The 21,040-nt window shown below is 38.6% G+C and overlaps 1 protein-coding gene across 1 annotated transcript in view; it reads left to right on the top strand.

The window, feature by feature from the left end:
• The window catches only part of LOC128697683 (enhancer of mRNA-decapping protein 4), a 154,604-nt gene that overhangs the window by 66,800 nt on the left and 66,764 nt on the right, over positions 1-21,040 (top strand). The window contains exons 10-11 of the mRNA XM_070099709.1: positions 9,859-10,038; positions 10,961-11,157. Of these exons, the coding sequence (XP_069955810.1) occupies positions 9,859-10,038; positions 10,961-11,157 (377 nt within the window). The remainder of the gene's footprint in view (positions 1-9,858; positions 10,039-10,960; positions 11,158-21,040) is intronic.

The following is a 21,040-nucleotide window of genomic DNA, read 5'->3' as shown; positions in this document are numbered from 1 at the left end:
GTTGCTATTGCATGAATGATGGCAAATGTGTTTTTTTTTTCAGTCACCCTGCTTTGGTAGGAGACTGCTGATGTAGTAAAAAAAATATGTACATTGGTACCTCGAGTTTTGAACAGCTCCCAACTCGAACAATTATGTAAGTGTATTTTTGTAAGTGCTTTTGTTAGTGTATTTTTGGGGGTCTGAAAAGGACTAATCTAATTTGCATTATTCCTTATGGGAACAAATTCGTTCGGTATCGGCACTCAAACAGCCTTCTGGAACGAATTAAGTTTGTAACTTGAGGTACCACTGTACATTTATAAATTACTTTCTTAATTTTGTGTTTATATCTCTTTTTTCTTCAACGCATTGGTCATATCCCAGCAAGGCAGGGTGACCTAAAAAGAAAAACTTGTTTTACTTTGTCTTCTTTCTTTCAACAAACAAGCCGTATCCCACCGAAGCAGGGTGGCCCAAAAAGGAAAATGAAAGTTTCTCTTTTTAACTTTAGCAATATTTACATTAGAAGGAGTTACTAGCCCCTTGCTCACGGCATTTAAGTTGCCTCTTATGACACGCATGGCTTACAGAAGAAGAATTCTTTTCTGCTTCCCTATGGAGATAAAAGGAAATAAAGAAGAGCAAGAACTATTAACCTTTTCAGGGTTGGAGCCCATGATCTGAAACTTGCTCTCAAGGACAGAGAATTAAAAAAAAAAAAAAAATCATATGAAATGATAGAGAATGTTTTTCCAAAGATAATGAACCCAAAAGTATGAAATTTGATGGAAAACTTATGGAATTACACTCACAAAGTTTGCAGTCTTAACAATATTTTCGCATCAGAGATTTTGTCCACTTTGAGCCCTATTTTTGGCCATTTCCATTGTTTGTCAACCAAACTCATAGCTATTTCCCTAGTATTCTTTCTATTCTATCGATCGAGTACAAGAAACCACCCATTTACTTATTTCAACTACATACCCAGTAAAGTCATCAGAAATATCATAAAAATTCAGAATTTGCCAATTTCAAAATAGGGTCCAGAGTAAACAATGTAGACATTCCTGGCATTAAAACATTTCCTCTATTTATTAGTCACATCTTCAGGCCTCTCCTATATTTCGCTTCCTTTCCATTTTGAATTTTTATTCACACAAAAAATAGAAGATTTACTGTTATGCAGACTACTGTGTTATTGTAATAATTGTATAAATAATGTCAGCGCATTTGTGGATACGTATTAGACCGATCAGTTGGATGCGTATTAGACGTGTGATCTAGTTTGACTAATTTAATGTCCTTCTTATATAATTTGTGTACTCTGGAATATTGACAAAAATAGAACATTTCCACTGCTTTGAGCTCAGTTTCAAATTACTTTCAGTCCTAAAACCAATCAAAATCATCTCTATTTCACATTCACAGTGTTTTTTCCCATTATGCACTGCTTGCTGCAGGATTTTTTTTATATGGTGCATACTTACCACATAGACCCATTCTCTCATATCTAGGCCCAAATTTACCACTCACAGCTTATCTGAGTGAGCTGAGCTCATGGCATAGAACAATGGGTCTGACCTACACTTCAGAGCTATAGAACAATGGGACCTACCCCAAAAGGATTTAAAAACAAGAAAACCCAAATGGACATGTATATATATATCCATGTACATTCATGTATAATATGACCTAAGTGTAAGCAGAAGTAGCAAGATATACCTGATATCCTGTGTGTTTGTGAGACAAAAAAAAAAAAAAAGACACCAGCAATCCTCCCATCATGTAAAACAATTACAGGTTTCCATTTCACATTCACTTGGCAGGATGGTAGTACCTCCCTGGGTGGTAGTACCTCCCTGGGTGGTAGTACCTCCCTGGGTGGTAGTACTTCCCTGGGTGGTAGTATCTCCCTGGGTGGTAGTACCTCCCTGGGTGGTAGTACCTCCCTGGGTGGTAGTACCTCCCTGGGTGGTAGTACCTCCCTGGGTGGTAGTACCTCCCTGGGTGGTTGCTGTCTACCATCCTACTGCCTAGGGCTGTTCTTGTTTTACTATTAGAAATTTAGAATAAGTCACAATAATATGGTGGAACAATTTACAGCTAACCTGGAATTTGGAGATGACATTTTAGACAATGTTTGTCTGTCCTGGATCATTATCAAGTCAAGAACTGTCATTTATCATTTCCTCTTCAGTGTGTGGGTTAGTTGAAGAATAGGAAATGTGGATGGTCCTTATAAGCCTTGCCAGCACTGTGCTGTGCCATGGCAGCTTTGTGACCAGTGAGACTGAAGGCTTCAAAATTTTTTTCTCCAAGTAAGGTAAAGGTAGTAAAATATTTTGGTAACCTTGCTACTTTAGTACATAATATTTTGAGTGGGAACTACCTGGGCTTTTATAGATTTTACTCTTATAAGTGTTACAGGATTGCTTATTGCATCTATCTTTTTCAATATATATTTCAAGGTTTTCATTTTCATTTCTTTAAGATTTGTACATTTTCAGTTTTGAATGTGCTTTGGCCAGGGAATGTGACCCTTGTGTCCTGTGGGTTATTTATAGCTGTGTAGCTACAGTGGTAGATTGGTAGGCAGCAATTATTCGAGGAGATACTACTGTCTTCTCATATTAGTGTGAAACAAAAGCCTTTTAAGTGGTATGCATTCTGATAGGATTGCTGTTTTTTCTTTCTGTTTCAAGAAATTGTAAGAGCCACTGAGCTGGTGATCTCGGGAGGCATTATTGGACAACAGGTATATATGCTGGAAGCTCATGTCTAGCACACTGAAATCACTACAGATGAATTTGGTGTAATTTAATGTCTTGTGGATCTACTTCTGATTCAACAATTTTGGTGATAAATTTTAATCCCTTATTTTGGTGTTGGCTTTAGTTTATTCTTTATAAATTTATGCAATATAATAGGTTTTTAATACTTGACACGCTGTTGGAGTGTGAGCAAAGTAACATTTATGAAGAGATTCAGGGAAACCGGCAGGCCGGACTTGAGTCTTGGAGATGGGAAGTACAGTGTCTGCACTCTGAAGGAGGGGTGTTAATGTTGCAGTTTTATAAACTGTAGTGTAAAGCATCTCTGGCAAGACAGTGATTGAGTGAATAATGATGAAAGTTTTTCTTTTTTGGGCCACCCTGCTTTGGTGGGAATCAGCCGATGTGTTAATAAAATTATAATAGGTTGAGGTGGTTTGGTCGTTCAGACAGGATGGAGCAAAATGGGATGACTTGGAGGGTGTATAAATCTGTAGTGGAGGGGAGGAGGATGAAGGGAGGAGGTAAAAGAGGTTTTGTGTGCAAGGGGCTTGGACATGCAGCAGGCATGTGTGAACATGTTAGATAGTGAATGGAGACGAATGGTTTTTGAGACCTGACAAGCTGTTGGAGTGTGAGCAGGGTAATGTTTTGTGAAAGAATTCAGGGAAGCCAGTTTGCAGGACTTGAGTCCTGGAGGTGGGATGTACAATTCTTACACTTTAACCCGTAAACGGTCCAAACGTATATATACGTTCTCTCCCGTAGTGCCCCAAATTTTTTTAGAAAAAAAAAAATTGTTTTTTAATAGGAAAAAAGAGCATATGGTACTCAGGCATCCCCATTTATTTTAATATGGCACACAGTGAGTGTGCACACCCATTCTCTCATGTCTAGGCGACTCAGGCTTATCGTGGCAATGTTGAATGTATGACAAATAAAACATATATACAGTAGGACCCCGCTTTAGGGCGTTTCGCCTTACGTCATTCCACTAATACGGCGATGTCAAATTATGACCAAAATTTGCTATATGGCAAGCTGTCTTTCAAATACGGCGCCTCCCACCCGGTTTGTTTACATTCTCCGTGACCACATCTATTATGTCAGGAAACTTTCCAAAATTTCAAGTGTTTCAAAGTTACTGCGTATTTTATATGTACTCTGATAATTATACTTATGTGTACCCGTACCTAAATATACTTAAACACTGTGCTGGTGTGCAGGTACACATTAAAATCACTAAGTCTCTCTCTACTCATGATGTCAATACTATGTAATAATAATCACTCTTGGGCGCACTAAATGTCTTATTTTACATTAATATAGGCATTTTCATTAATCCATCTATGATATTTTCCTCAAAATTATATAAGAAACCCATTACATAGCATATAAACATGATACATACACTCACAGAATAAAAATTGACGTAAATACGAGGTTTTTTACAAAGCTGCTGTGTAGGTAGTGTCGGAAGAATTATGTTTTCTCTAGTCAAACTGGGGGATAACTGTAGAAAAATACTCTTTTCGTATGCCTTTACTCTATATATTCACGACCCTTGTGGGTTTAGTGCTTTTTATAATAATAATAATAATAATAATAATATCTTCATTCACTCTAAAAATGGTGTGTTGCTGTTTGTTTATTCTTTACTAACTTGTACAACTTGTACACAATGTAAGAGTATTTGTATTGTGAGGTAATTATTATTATAAAAAAAAATATTGAGGTAAATGTTTTACAAACTCTTACAAACGTACGTGAATGAACTAAAAGTAGACACACATTAATACGCATTTATTTCACCTGACCAAGTGATCGCCCACTACCTGTTCAGTTTGTGTTCTTACATTGTCTCAACTCTGTATCTCATTCTCTCTCTCGTTTATTCTTTCGTTAACTAGTTGGCTCTCATTGACGATGGCGTCTAAGGTTAGCTGTGATAAAAAGAGGAGTCGTAAGACTCTTGCTTTAAGTGCCAAGTTAGAGGATGATGGTGTGCCATTCTTGATTTTATTCAATAAACACCCTGCCACTCACCTCTCATGCATTAATATTAATATTTTAAGGTAAGTAATAAGTGTACTCTGTGTGTATCTTACCTTTCATTGTGTTTTTAATGCCTATTTCTATTGCTGACTTAAAATAAGTTAGTGTAAACTTGTCTGGCATTTATTACATATTTTATATGTGCTCTGATAATACTTGTGGACCTGTGTGGTAGCCGGGTGGAGGGACAACATTACGTTTTCTCTGCTCAGCCATCAGAGAAAACGTGTATGAATCTGCATTTGGCCCAGCAACTCCCACACTCCGCTTTTGTTTACAATTTTCGGCATGAATTATTCATTACTTTTCCCTTCGTTTATGATGGCATCTAAAGGTAGTTGTTAGAAATGATTAAATTCAGTGAACAAGGTATGTTGATGTTAATAATATGGCTCTGGGCAACAGTGTAGGTAGCCGGTAGGTGTAGCCCAGGCGGGCTACACCTACCGGCTACCTACACTGACTTCCGACAAATAAATACTACTCACCTCTCTTCCTATATTAAAATTACACATATTTTAAGGTAAATAATGAGTGTACTGTATGTGTATTTTACCTCTCTGGGATGTTTTAAATATCATATATTAATCCTTTGACTGTCGCGGCCGTATATATACGTCTTACGAGATACCATGTTTGATGTATATATACTCATAAATTCTAGCGGCTTCAAATCAAGAAGGAGAAAGCTGGTAGGGCCACATGTGAGAGAATGGGTCTGTGTGGTCAGTGTGCACCACATAAAAAAAATCCTGGAGCACGCAGTGCATAATGAGAAAAAAAAAACTCCGACCGTTTTTTTTTTAATTAACCCTTTGACTGTCGCGGCTGTATATATACGTCTTACGAGGTACCGTGTTTGACGTATATATACTCATAAATTCTAGCGGCTTCAAATCAAGCAGGAGAAAGCTGGTAGGCCCACATGTGAGAGAATGGGTCTGTGTGGTCAGTGTGCACCATATAAAAAAAATCCTGGAGCACGCAGTGCGTAATGAGAAAAAAAAAAACTGACCATTTTTTTTTAATTAAAATGCCGACTTTGTGGTCTATTTTCGTATAGTATTTATGGTTGTATTTTCGTTTTCTTGGTCTCATTTGATAGAATGGAAAACATATTATAGAAATAGAGGTGATTTTGATTGGTTTTACTATAAAAAGAACCTGGAAATGGAGCTCAAAGTAGGGGAAATGTTTGATTTTTGCCAATGTTCAAAAGTACACAAATTATGTCATTGTCCAATAAATGTCCAACTAACCATTCTAATATGCAGTCATGAATGGGTTGATGTTATTTATACAATTATTACAGTATTGCAGTAGTCTGCATAATAGTAAGTCTTCTATTTTCTGTTTGAATAAAAATTCAAAATAGAAAGCAAGAGTAATATCAGAGGGGCCTGGAGACATGACTGATGAACAAAGAAAATGTTATTTTAGAGCCAGGAATGTCTGCATTGTTCATTCTGGACCTTATTTTGAAATTGTCTTATTTTTTAATTTTCGTGAAATTGGCCAAATTGCAAATTTCTGACCACATTATTGGGTAGTTGAAATCGGTAAATGGGCAGTTTCTTGTACTCAGTTGATAGAAAAAATGGAGTTCTAAAGAAATAGCTATGAATTTGGTCGAATGGAACAAAGGAATTAGCCGAAAATAGGGCTCAAAGTGGGCGAAATCGCCGTTTTGTAAATATCGCTTAGGTTGCTAAATTCGCGAGAGCATAATTCTGTCAGTTTTCCATCAAATTTCGTTTATTTTAGTGTCATTACAATCGGGAAAAGATTCTCTATCATTTCATAAGAAAAAAATAATTTTTTTTTTTTTAAATTTTGCGACACCAGGAGACACCTCAGGATTGGGGGTTGCGACAGTCAAGGGGTTAAGTATGAGACGGGGAGCCAGCGTTACCTACACCTGGGCTACCTGCACCTGATTTCCTACAAATAAGTACTACTCACCTCTCTCCCTACATTAAGATTACAAATGCTTTAATATAAGTAATGAATGTACTGTGAATGTATTTTACTTTGTGTGTTTTTAATGCCTAGTTCTATTACTAACTTAATATAATTTAGTGTAAACTTGTTGTCTGGCATTTATATACATTTATAAATGGGAAAAAATGGCGTTCGGCCTTCTGGCGATGTCTGCTTTCCGGTTACAGCTTGGAACCTAACCCGCTGTATAAGTGGGGCCCTACTGTATACGTTTGGGGCACTAGCAGTAAAAACGTATATACAGTGGAACCTCAAAAATCGAACTTAATCCGTTCCAGGAGCTAGTTCTAAATTCGAAAAGTCTGAAATTCGAAGCAATATTTCCCATAAGAAATAATGGAAACACAATTAATCCGTTCCAGAAACCCAAAAATATTCACACAAAAAATACATTTTATAGAGATTAATTATAGCTTTACATACAACAAATACTATAGTTTTTAATTATGTATAGTAATACATATAAAATAATATTTTTACTTACCTTTATTGAAGATTGGTGATGGCATCTGGAAGATAGGGAGGAGGAGAGAGTGAGTTGGGGTTAGTGTTTGGAAGGAGAATCCCCCTCCATGAGGACTTCAGGTAAAGCCCTCTCTGGGGTTACTTCCCTTCTCTGTCTTTTAATGCCACTAGGACCAGCTTGAGAGTCACTGGACCCCTGTCTCACAAAATAACTGACCACAGTCCTCTGTTTCTGGCGCCTCTTTAACATTTCCCTAAAATGGGACATGGTTCTGTCACTGAACTTGTTGCAAAGATGGCTTGTTTCAGCTTGCTTAGGGTGGTACTTCTGCACAAACATTTGGACATCATTCCACTTGGCACAAATCTCCTTAATCTTTGAAGAAGGCACCTCATCCACTCCCTCTTCCTCCTCCTCTGAAGCAAGTTCCTCAGCTGTGGTCTGATAGTGCTCCAGATGAAGCTCTTGAAGCTCTTCAGTGGTTAGCTCTTCCCTGTGGTCCTCCACCAACTCTTCCACATCCTCACCACTCACCTCCAACCCCAGGGTGTTCCCCAATGCCTTATGATTAGCTTTCCACAAGACACATAACTTGTTCTTAAAGACATTGTTTTTCTTAAACACACTGGGATTTTCTGAATGATACACAAGTAAAGGCTTCACTTTAAAATCACCACTAGCATTAGCACAGAACAAAAGAGTAAGCCTGTCTTTCATAGGCTTGTGTCCTGGCAGTGCCTTTTCCTCCTGTGTGATGAAGGTCTTTTTTGGCATTTTCTTCCAAAACAAGCCTGTTTCGTCACAATTAAACACTTGTTCAGGTTTCAGTTCTTCACTGTCTATGTACCCCTTAACCCTTAAACGGTCCAAAGAGATTGACGTTCAAATTCGTAGTGCTACAAAAGTAGATCTACTTTTTTTTTTACATATTTTCAAATATAACCAAAAAAATGTAGATAAAAGTTTTTTTTACACGTTTTCAAATGTAAAACAAAAAAGATCTACATTTTTTTTACATACTTTCAGATGTTGAAAAAACGTATATATACGTTTGGACCATTTAAGGGTTAAACTCCTGTACAAACTTCTCAGCTGCCCGTTTGTCTGAACTGACTGCCTCGCCATGTCTTACAACATTGTGTATGCCACTACGCTTCTTAAATCTGTCAAACCAACCTCTGCTGGCCTTTAATTCACTATCAGCACTGGTTCCAGGAGCTTCCTGTACCAGATCGGCATGCAACTTCCTTGCCTTTTCGCAAATAATCGTCTCTGAAACACTATCACTTGCAATCTCTTTATCTTTGATCCACACCAGCAACAACTTCTCAACCTCTTCAACTATTTGTGGTCTTTTTTTGGTTAGCATATTAACACCTTTCGCAACATCAGCTTCCTTGATTTGTTCTTTCTTTGCCAGGATAGAACCGATGGTCGACTTGTTTTTCCCATACATCCTGGCAAGCTCAACAAGTCTCACACCACTCTCATACTTCTGTATTATTTCCTTCTTCACATCTATGGTGTTTCTCACTTTCTTTACCACAGGGGTACCACTAGCAAGTTTCTTTGGGCCCATGGTAGCTTATTTCACAGTCCCACAAGCACTAAACACAATGAAATAATCGTAAAATGCGTGAATGAGAGCGCAGGTTAGTGTTCACTCAAGCATAAACAAAGCTAGACTGCTCATGGCGCCTGCGCAGGGACGTGGACAGAGCGGGCCAGCGGACAGGTCCCGTACCTGGCGGTCTGAAAATAGGGGCGCGTTCGATAATAGGGACACAGTTTGTCCGAAAAAATGGTCCTATTTTCGAAACGTTCAATATGTGATACGTTCGATTTTTGAGGTTCCACTGTATACGTTTAGACCGTTTACGGGTTAAAGAAGGGGTTTGGGATATTGGCTGTTTGGGATGACCTCTAAAGTGTTGTGTCTGGGCATCTCTGGAAAGACAGTGATTGTGTATGAATGATGGGTCACCCTGCCTTGGTGGGAGATGGCCAGTGTGTTAAAAAAAAAAAATAGGTTCTAGCATAATATAGTGTTGTTTTCTTAATTTTTTTTTATCATTCCTGTTTTCAAGTCTTTTTTAAGGTTAGGGTACTTTGTATGTTAATTCAAAGCCCTTTATTTTCCTCTTCACAGCAGTGGATAGCACACACGTCTACTAGTTTGAGAAATGGCTTGTTATGAGTTTGACCCCTCCATTCTGTGACTTGCTTGGTTTTGTTTAGTATAGTTTTTTTTTTTTTTGGGGGGGGGGGGGGGAAACGGCGGACATGTTTGGGTCACCTTTTCTCGGTGGGAAACAGCCAACATGTTAAAAAGAAAAAAATATGATTCTGCAAGTTGTTTATAAAAGGTGTGAAGGAGCTTGAGCTAGAGAACACCACAGTCATGCTGTTGTGAGAAATACTTGTTAAAACTGGAAGCTTATGTGTACTAACCTTCCTGCTTTGTAGGAACACACCTAAGTCGATGGATTTTTTAGGGCTTTAACTCTTAGCTTGCTATGAGTTCAAGTCCTCTGTTAGGTTAATTGTAGACTGTAGTTGCTACCTTATTCTTTTGACTTGCAGACGACGACGATAACGATGATGGAGACAGTGTAGATGTTGTGGATGGTGTTGTAATGCGATGTGTTCTCATTAACACCAAGTCTCTGCAAGAAGCCATCCTAAGGTTCCAGCCTGCCACCCCACTTGCTGGACATCACAATGTGGGCCCTCTAGACCTTAGTGAATCTCAGGACTCGATAGGTAAGGTTTCTTAAATTATAGTTAATACAGTATATTCTGTTCACTATGTTGGGAGATAAACAATAGAGGCATTCCTGATAATGAGGGGAAGGGGAGCTGCTAAACAATCTCTTAAAACAATTTTATGATGCCTAATATGCCTTTACTATCTGTCCTATCTCACTGGCTTAAGTGGCATGAGATGCTTCAATTATTATATACTGTTTGAACCTATACTGAACATAGTGGTTGATTTTTCAATATGTGACTATTCCATTGATATCTGTTAGAGTAAGAATTAAACTAGTTAATATAATTCTATGGCATTTACTGCTCATATATGTTTTAATAATTTGTTAGTTAATAGGAATGTATATTGTTCCCATGTAGCCATAACCAACTTAAAAAAACAGTTCAGTGTCATATTGTAGTAGGAAGATTTTTTGCAACATTAGTCAGTTTACATTGCTGTTATGTACAAGAGACATTTACATATACAGCTTCTCCTCACTTAACAACAGAGTTCTGTTCTTAAGACCACATCGGTAAGCGAATTTGTCACTAAGTACTGTAGTGGGTTTATGTCAACCATCTTTGATATTGTTTTAATGTCACCTTTGAACAATTTATAACATTTTTAGTATATTTTTAAATGTTTATGCAGTAGTGTACTGTATATTGTAATAAACAGAATAAAGGAAATCAGCTCTAGTATACATAGGTATGCATACTGGTCAGAGTCCGTCATGAATATGAGTCGTCAGTAAACGGGTATGTCGCCAAGTGAGGAGAGGCTATAGTAAAATATTCCTGTATTTGTTTTCTAACCAAAAATTTGCTAGGTATGCAGGTATGACTTCCTTTACAAAGAGTATAAATTTTAGTGTCATGTATTTCACCTCAATAATACGCTTCTGTTGTATTATAAAGTATTTTGTTGCAGTGGTGCGTGATGGTCTGACAGACCTGAGTATGAACCTCAGTACTTCAGTGTCTGAGGTAGAAGGAACGGTGAGTGGCAATGGTGTAGGGGTTGAAGATCAACCTCCTCCACCGCCTCCACCTGATGCCCTGACCTCTCCCCAGAGCTCCAGTCTTTCATCACAGCACAGTGCTCTCCAGACACCACCTGCATCACAGGTATCATACATGGCAAAAACTTGTCTTTACCCACAGCAGCAAATTCTTTTCTTTGCTTAACCAAAATGATTCATGAATAGTAGTGAAGTATTTTTCTTATCTGGAATATTGTATGCAAAAGGGTATACAAATTGTATGAAACTCCAAATACACCTTTTTATTTTTATTTTTTTTGTGCAAAGTAGAGATTCTGAATTGAAATTTTGAATTCCTTCTACACATTCTTGTTTTTCAGTGCAGGCAAGTAGCAGTAGTTGAAATATCTTTGGAAAATTTATCATGGAATGATGCCCTCTAGGAGCAGGAGTTCCCTAAGAAAACTCAGCATCAAATATTGATGGATACAGTAGAGCCCTGCTTTTCGGCGTTTTGCCTTGCGGCATTCCACTAATACAGCGATCTCAAATTATGACCGAAACTTTCTATACGGCAAGCTGTCTCATATACGATGCACGCCACCCAGTTTGTTTACATTCTCTATAAGCACCTCTCTCTCTTTTTTTTTTTTTTCAACAAGTCGGCCGTCTCCCACCGAGGCAGGGTGACCCAAAGAGAAAGAAAATCCCCAAAAAGAAAATACTTTCATCATCATTCAACACTTTCACCTCACTCACACATAATCACTGTTTTTGCAGAGGTGCCCAGAATATAACAGTTTAGAAGTATATACGTATAAAAATACACACAATATCTCTCCAAACTGCCAATATCCCAAACCCCTCCTTTAGAGTGCAGGCACTGTGCTTCCCATTTCCAGGACTCAAGTCCGGTTATATAAAATAACCGGTTCCCCTGAAACCCTTCACTAAATATTACCCTGCTCACACTCCAACAGATCATCAGGTCCCAAATACCATTTGTCTCCATTCACTTCTATCTAACACACTCACACACGCTTGCTGGAAATCCAAACCCCTTGCCCACAACACCTCCTTGACCCCCTCCCTCCAACCTTTTCGAGGACGACCCCTACCCCGCCTTCCTTCCCCTACAGATTTATACACTCTCCATGTCATTCTACTTTGATCAATTCTCTCTAAATGACCAAACCACCTCAACAAACCCTCTTCAGCCCTCTGACTAATACTTTTATTAACTCCACACCTTTTCCTAATTTCCACACACCTAATTTTCTGCATAATATTTACACCACACATTGCTCTTAGACAGGACATCTCCACTGCCTCCAACTGCCTCCTTGCTGCAGCATTTACAACCCAAGCTTCACACCCATGTAAGAGTGTTGGTACTACCTTTTTTCCTTTATCAATTCTATGATTAACCTCATCCTTCATAAATCCATCCGCTGACACGTCAACACCCAAATACAGTGGACCCCCGGTTAACGATATTTTTTCATTCCAGAAGTATGTTCAGGTGCCAGTACTGACCGAATTTGTTCCCATAAGGAATATTTAGAAGTAGATTAGTCCATTTCAGACCCCCAAACATACACGTACAAACGCACTTACATAAATACACTTACATAATTGGTCACATTGGGAGGTGATCGTTATGCGGGGGTCCACTGTATCTGAAAACATTCACTTTCTACCTTTACACATTCCCAAATTCGTCCACTAACCTTTGCAATTTTTCTTTAGAATCTCCCATAAGCACGGTATCATCAGCAAAAAGTAACTGTGTCACTTCCCATTTTGTATTTAATTCCCCATAATTTAATCCCACCCCTCTCCTGAACACCCTAGCATTTACTTTTACAACCCCATCTATAAATATATTAAACAACCATGGTGACATTACACATCCCTGTCTAAGACCTACTTTTACCGGGAAGTAGTCTCCCTCTCTTCTACACACCCTAACCTGAGCCTCACTATCTTCATAAAAACTCTTTACAGCATTTAGTAACTTACCACCTATTCCATGCACTTGCAACATCTGCCACATTGCTCCCCTATCCACTCTATCATATGCCTTTTCTAAGTCCATAAATGCAATAAAAACTTCCCGACATTTATCTAAATACTGCTCACGTATATGCTTCAATGTAAACACTTGATCTACACATCCCCTACCCCCACTAAAACCTCCTTGCTCATCCGCAGTTCTACATTCTGTCTTACCTCTAATTCTTTCAATAATAACCCTACCGTACACTTTTCCTGGTATACTCAGTAAACTTATTCCTCTATAATTTTTACAATCTCTTTTGTCCCCCTTTCCTTTATATAAAGGGACTATACATGCTCTCTGCCAATCCCTAGGTACCTTCCCCTCTTTCATACATTTATTAAACAAAAATACCAACCACTCCAACGCTATGTCCCCCCCTGCTTTTAACATTTCTGTCATGCTCCCATCAGTTCCAGCTGCTTTACCCCCTTTCATTCTACGTAATGCCTCATGCACCTCCCCCACACTCACATCCTGCTCTTCTTCACTCCTAAAAGATGGTATACCTCCCTGGCCAGTGCATGAAATTGCCGCCTCCCTTTCTTCATCGATATTTAAAAGTTCCTCAAAATATTCTCGCCATCTACCCAAAACCTCCATCTCCCCATCTACTAACTCCCCTTCTCTGTTTTTAACTGATAAATCCATTTGTTCCCTAGGCTTTCTTAGCTTGTTTAACATTCCAAAATTTTTTCTTATTTTCATTAAAATTCCTTGACAGTGTCTCTCCCACTCTATCATCCGCTCTCCTTTTGCACTCTCTCACCACTCTCTTCACCTTTCTTTTACTCTCCATATACTCTACTCTTCTTATAACACTTCTGCTTTGTAAATACCTCTCATAAGCTAACTTTTTCTCTTTTATCACACCCTTTACTTCATCATCCCACCAATCACTCCTCTTTCCTCCTGCACCCACTCTCCTATAACAACAAACTTCTGCCCCACATTCTAATACTGCATTTTTAAAACTATTCCAACCCTCTTCAACCCCACCACTACTCATGCCTGCACCAGTCCACCTTTCTGCCAATAGTTGCTTATATTAGTTTATTCCACTGTGGGGTGTATTTAGCATGTTTATTATATAATTTAAAAAAAATATCATAGATGGATTAATGAAAATATTTATGTAATATATGACATTTAATGCACCTCAGAGTGATTATTATTGTGTATTATTATTGTCATTATTAATATGGTATCCTCAAGACTAATAAGATACTCTTAGTGATTTTAACCCTCTCAGGGTCGACAGGCCATCTCCCAGACTCGTTCTCAGGGTCGAGAAATTTTCAAAAAAAATAAAAATTCTTATGATAAGATAGTTTTTTTTTTTAAACATTATAAGCTAAAAAAAATAGTTTTGCCATCAGTACTTACCGAGATATGGAGGCGTGAAGTTGACAGAAAATGAGCTGCATGTGGCATCATCGCTGACTGCCGGTCACCCGGTATTTTCTTTTCTTTTTTTCTACTTTTTTTTTTTTTTTTTTTTTTAAGTAACTTATGGCCTGTGAGACCAATATGAGCACTATTTTGTAAGTTTTTTCTCTTTATTTACTACACAATAACTGCACAAACACTGTTGTCACTACATTGTTTACAAAACTTGTTTACACAAATGAATGATTTAAAATGTTGTTTATTACTATTTTTCTATATTTATATATACTTATACAGTCACAGAACATGTTTCTAGAAGTTCTGCAGCCTCTGGAACTCTTTGAAACATGATAGTCATGCACAGTGGTGTTTTTCACTCCTCACACACAAAATGAGTGTCTGCATTGTTGTGGGCGTTTTTTTTGTATGTGCACAGACGTAACACCTCTTCTGAGCCTTTTTCTTGAAGGAAGTAGCAGGCAGTTGTATTAAGAAGTGATCACCATGCTTCAGATGAGAAGGTAATTGTTGATAACTTAGTGGGCGGTTTTCTATTGCAGGTGTTGTTCCTTGGTACTTGAATACTATTTGTCTGATGACAGACAAATAAAATTCGCCATATGGTGGTTTGTTTCTGGTCCTCATCTTGTACATAATATAAGCATTGAGCTTATAATATGTCCAGAAGATGGAAAAAGAATTTTATGTACCACTTATAACTCTTGCGAACACAATCAGCAAACCCAATCTGCATGTCATATTTGTCCACTGAATGCATGTGGAAGGTGTAATCAGTCACAGCTGCAGGTTTTAGAATGGATTCATTGATCTCTATTCTGCCTGCCAGTGTTTGTCATTTCGTTAGGGTGAGCTGATGACAACAGTGTGACATCTCGTTTGTCATGCCATTGAAATGCCATGATGTCATTGGCAGCAAATGCCTGCATCTCACCTCTACGAGTGCCAGCGTCAAACCTGGGCATATGCTTATGATTTGCACGCACTGTGCCACACACATCTGTCACGTTCACTTGCAAAAAATCACTGAGTGAGGGGCTTGTGTACCAGTTATCAGTACAGTGGAACCTCAAATATCGAACTTAATCCGTTTCAGGAATTAGTTCTAAATTTGAAAAGTATGAAAAGTGAAGCAATATTTCCCATAAAAAATAATGGAAATAAAATTAATCCGTTCCAGAAACCCAAAAATATTCAAAAAAAAAAAAAAAATTATAGAGATTAATTATAGTTTTACATACACACAACAAATATAGTGTTCAATTATGTATTAATAAATTTAAATAAACATATAAAATAGGTAGTAGGTTGGTAGACAGCAACCAACCAGGGGGGTACTACCGTCCTGCCAAGTGAGTGTGAAACGAAAGCCTGTAATTGTTTTACGCAATGGTAGGATTGCTGGTGTTTTTTGTCTCTCATAAATATGCAAGATTACAGGTACGTCTTGCTACTTCTACTTACTCTTAGGTCACACTACACATACATGTACAAGCATACATATACACACCCCTCTGGGTATTCTTCTATTTTCTTTCTAGTTCTTGTTCTTGTTTATTTCCTCTTATCTCCATGGGGAAGTGGAACAGAATTCTTCCTCCGTGAGCCATGCGTGTTGTAAGAAGCGACTAAAATGCTGGGAGCAAGGGGCTAGTAACCTCTTCTCTTGTGTAAATTACTAAATTTAAGAGAAATTTCATTTTTCTTTTTGGGCCACCCTACCTTGGTGGGATACGGCCGGTGTGTTGAAAGAAAGAAAGATCTGAGTTTTCTTTGATTTTATCTTAATAGTTCTTGGTCTTATTACTTTCCCTTTTATATCCATGGGGAAGTGGAATAAGAATCTTTCCTCCATAAGCCATGCGTGTTTTAAAAGTCAACTAAAATGCCAGGAGCAATGGGCTAGTAACCCCTTTTCTTGTAATAATTACTAAAAAGAATAAGAAAATTGTCCAAGTGGGAAGTCTGAATGTGCATGGATGTTGTGCAAATGATAAGGGATGATTGTGGATATTATGAGTGAGAAGAAGCTGGATGTCCTGGCTTTAAGTGAAACAAAGCTGAAGGGGATGGGAGAGTTTCAGTGGAGAGGAATAAATGGGATTAGGTCAGGGGTTTCAAATAGTTAGAGCTAAAGAAGGAGTAGCAATAATGTTGAAGGATAAGCTATCGCAGGAAAAGAGGGACTATAAATGTATTAATTCAAGGATTATGTTGAGTAAAATAAAGGTTGGATGTGAAAAGTGGGTTATAGTAAGCGTATATGCACCTGGAGAAGAGAGAAGTGTAGAGAGAGATTTTGGGAAATGTTGAGTGAATGTGTGGGCAGTTTTGAACCAAGTGTGAGAGTAATGGTGGTTGGGGATTTCAATGCTAAAGTGGGCAAAAATGTAAATTTGGGGTGCCAGGGGTAAATGAAAATGGGGAGCCTTTAATTGAGCTATGTGTATAAAGAGGTTTGATAATAAGTAATACATATTTTATAAAGAAGAGGATAAATAAATATACAAGGTATGATATAGCACGTAATGAAAGTAGTTCGTTAGATTATGTATTCGTGGATAAAAGGTTGATGGGTAGGCTCCAGGATGTACACGTTTATAGAGGGGCAACTGATATATCGGATCATTATTTAGTTGTAGCTACAGTTAGAGTAAGAGGTAGATGGAAAAAGAGGAAAATGGCAACAACGAGCAAGAGGGAGGTGAAAGTGTATAAACTAAGGGAGGAGGAAGTTCGGGTGAGATATAAGCAACTATTGGCAGAAAGGTGGGCTGATGTAAGTATGAGTATCCGGGGGGGGGGGGTTTGGAATATTTTTAAAAATGCAGTATTAGAATGTGGGGCAGAAGTTTGTGGTTATAGGAGGGTGGGTGCAGGAGGAAAGAGGAGTGATTGGTGGAATGATGAAGTAAACGGTGTGATGAAAGAGAAAAAGTTAGCTTATGAGAGGTTTTTACGAAGGAGAAGCATTATAAGAAGAGTAGAGTATATGGAAAGTAAAAGAAAGGTGAAGAGAGTGGTGAGAGAGTACAAAAGGAGAGCAGATGATAGAGTGGGAGAGTCACTGTCAAGAAATTTTAATGAAAATAAGAAAAATTTTTGGAGTGAGTTAAACAAGTTAAGAAAGCCTAGAGAACGAATGGATTTGTCAGTTAAAAACAGAGTAGGGGAGTTAGTAGGTGGGGAGATGGAAGTTTTGGGTAGATGGCGAGAATATTTTGAGAAACTTTTAAATGTCGACGAAGAAAGGGAAGTGGTGATTTCATGCACTGGACAGGGAGTTATACCATCTTTTAGGAGTGAAAAAGAAGAGGATGCGTGTGTGGGAGAGGTGTGTGAGGCATTACATTGAATGAAAGGGGGTAAAGCAGCTGGAACTGATGGGAGCATGACAGAAATGTTAAAAGCAGGGGGGATATAGTGTTGGAGTGGTTGGTATTTTTGTTTAAAATGTATGAAAGAGGGGAAGGTACCTAGGAATTGGCAGAGAGCATGTATAGTCCCTTTATATAAAGGGAAGGGGGACAAAAGAGATTGTAAAAATTATAGAGGAATAGGTTTACTGAGTATACCAGGAAAAGAGTACGGAAGGGTTATAATTGAAAGAATTAGAGGTAAGACAGAATGTAGGATTGTGGATGAGCAAGGAGGTTTCAGAGTGGGTAGGGGATGTGTAGATCAAGTGTTTACATTGAAGCATATATGTGAACAGTATTTAGATAAAGGTAGGGAAGTTTTTATTGCATTTATGGATTTAGAAAAGGCATATGATAGAGTGGATAGAGGAGCAATGTGGCAGATGTTGCAAGTATATGGAATAGGTGGTCAGTTACTAAATGCTGTAAAGAGTTTTTATGAGGATAGTGAGGCTCAGGTTAGGGTGTGTAGAAGAGAGGGAGACTACTTCCCGGTAAAGGTGACTCTTAGACAGGGATGTGTAATGTCATCATGGTTGTTTAATAAATTTACAGATGGGGGTTGTAAAAGAAGTAAATGCTAGGGTGTTTAGGAGAGGGGTGGGTTTAAATTATGGGGAATTAAATACAAAATGTGAATTGACACAGTTGCTTTTTGTTGATGATACTGTGCTTATGGGAGATTCTAAAGAAAAATTGCAAAGGTTAGTGGATGAGTTTGGGAGTGTGTGTAAAGGTAGAAAGTTGAAAGTGAACCATACCCCGGCTGGGATTGAACCCGCGGTTCCATCAAATGATTTAGATAAAGAATAATTGGATATCAAATTGGGTAGGAGGAGTATGAAGAAGTGAATGTTTTCAGATAGTACTTGAGAGATGACGTGTCGGCACTTGGATTTATGAAGGATGAGGTTAATCATAGAACTGATGAGGGAAAAAAGGTGAGTGGTGCGTTGAGGTATATGTGGAGACAAAAACGTTATCTATGAAGGCAAAGAAGTAAATGTATGAAAGTATAGTAGTACCAACACTCTTATATGGGTGTGAAGCTTGAGCTGTGGATGCAGCAGCGAGGAGGCGGTTGGAGGCAGTGAAGATGTCCTGTTTAAGGGCAATGTGTGGTGTAAATATTATGCAGAAAATTCGGAGTGTGGAAATTAGGAGAAGGTGTAGAGTTAATAAATGTATTAGTCAGAGGGCTGAAAAGTGGTTGTTGAGGTGGTTTGGTCATTTAGAGAGAATGGATCAAAGTAGAATGACATGGAGAGCGTATAAATCTGTAGGGGAAGGAAGGCGGGGTAGGGGTCGTCCTCGAAAAGGTTGGAAGGAAGGGGTAAGGGAGGTTTTGTGGGCGAGGGGCTTGGATTTCCAGCAGGCGTGCATGAGCGTGTTCGATAGGAGTGAATGGAGACGAATGGTATTTGGGACCTGACGATCTGTTGGAGTGTGAGCATTGTAATATTTAGTGAAGGGATTCAGGGAAGCTGGTTATTTTTATAGACGGACTTGAGTCCTGGAAATGGGAAGTACAATGCCTGCACTCTAAGGGAGGGGTTCGGGATATTAGCAGTTTGAAGGGATATATTGTGTGTCTATATGTACTATATGCTTCTTTACTGTTGTGTTCTGAGCACCTCTGCAAAAACAGTGATTATGTGTGAGTGAGGTGAAAGTGTTGAATGATGATGAAAGTATTTTCTTTTTGGGGATTTTCTTTCTTTTTGGATCACCCTGCCTCGGTGGGAGATGGCCGACTTGTTAAAAAAAAAAAAAAAAAATTTTTACTTACGTTTATTGAAGATTGGTGATGGCATCTGGAAGATAGGGAGGAGGAGAGAGGGAGTTGGGGTTAGTGTTTGGAAGGAGAATCCCCCTCCCCTCCATGAGGACTTGAGGTATCAAAGCCCTATCTGGGGTTACTTCCCTTCTCTGTCTTTTAATGCCACTAGGACCAGCTTGAGAGTCACTGTCACTGAACGTGTTGCAAAGATGGCTTGTTTCAGCTTGCTCAGGGTGGTACTTCTCCTCAAACATTTGGAGATCATTGCAGTTCTGTATTATTTCCTTCTTCACATCTGTGGTGTTTCTCACTTTCTTTACCACAGGGGTACCACTAGCAAGTTTCTTTGGGCCCATTGTAGCTTATTTCACAGTCCTGCAATCACTAAACATAATGAAATAATCGTAAAATGTTTGAATGAGAGCGCAGGTTAGTGTTCACTCAAGCATCAAGAAAACCAGGCTGGCTCACGGCGCCTGTGTGTGGACACGGATAGAGCGAGAGCGGGCTGCCAGGCAGGTCCAGTACCTATCGGTTCGAAAATAGTGGCAAGTTCGCTAATTGGGACAAAGTTGGTTCGAGAAAAGGGTTTTATTTTCTAAGAGTTCGATAAGCGATACGTTCGAAATTTGAAGTTCCACTGTATTTAATATATGCCCCTTATGGTTCCATCATTGTTCTAACCACATTACCAGAGATGCCCAATAACTTCCTGGTATTTTGCAATGTATAAGGTCCAGTGTACACAATAATATCCAATACAAGACCACTGTAGCAGTCACAAAGCACAAATAACTTTATATCAAAGCATTTCCTCTTGCTTGGTATATACTGCTTGAATGAGTCTTCCTTTGAACAGAATCAAAGACTCATCAATAACAAGCTTCCTGAAGGGATAAAAATATATATTGAATTTCCCTTTCAGATACACAAACACATTCCTAATCTTATATAACCTGTCGTTTCTGTCAGGCCTGGTTTTATCTGAGAAGTGTAGCATACGTAATAGTAGCACAAATCTATTCACTCGCACTATATCACTAATCCAGGGGTTTCAATCAGGCGGTCTGTTGACCAGTATGATTTGACACTGTGCTTATACATGTGTGGCATAAGCATTATTGTGGCAAAGAAAAGATGCATCTCAGCCACAGTTGTCTCCATCCACTGGTGTAGGCATGATTTTGGTGAAAGTATTGTGTTTGCCATGGTGTAATCGAAGTATGTGTTGCTTTCCCTGACAATAATTTCCATCAGGGGTTCATCAAAGAATAACTCGAAACATTCCAGTTCAGTGGCATTGTTCCCAAGTGTACAGGATGGCCATATTCCACTTTGACTTTCATCAAACTGATGGGGATTG

The sequence above is a fragment of the Cherax quadricarinatus genome, chromosome 68, assembly GCF_038502225.1.
Source record: "Cherax quadricarinatus isolate ZL_2023a chromosome 68, ASM3850222v1, whole genome shotgun sequence".
Classification (NCBI taxonomy): Eukaryota; Metazoa; Arthropoda; class Malacostraca; order Decapoda; family Parastacidae; genus Cherax; species Cherax quadricarinatus.
Note: the sequence above shows the minus strand (reverse complement) of the source record. Positions and strands in the feature narration are given on the sequence as shown.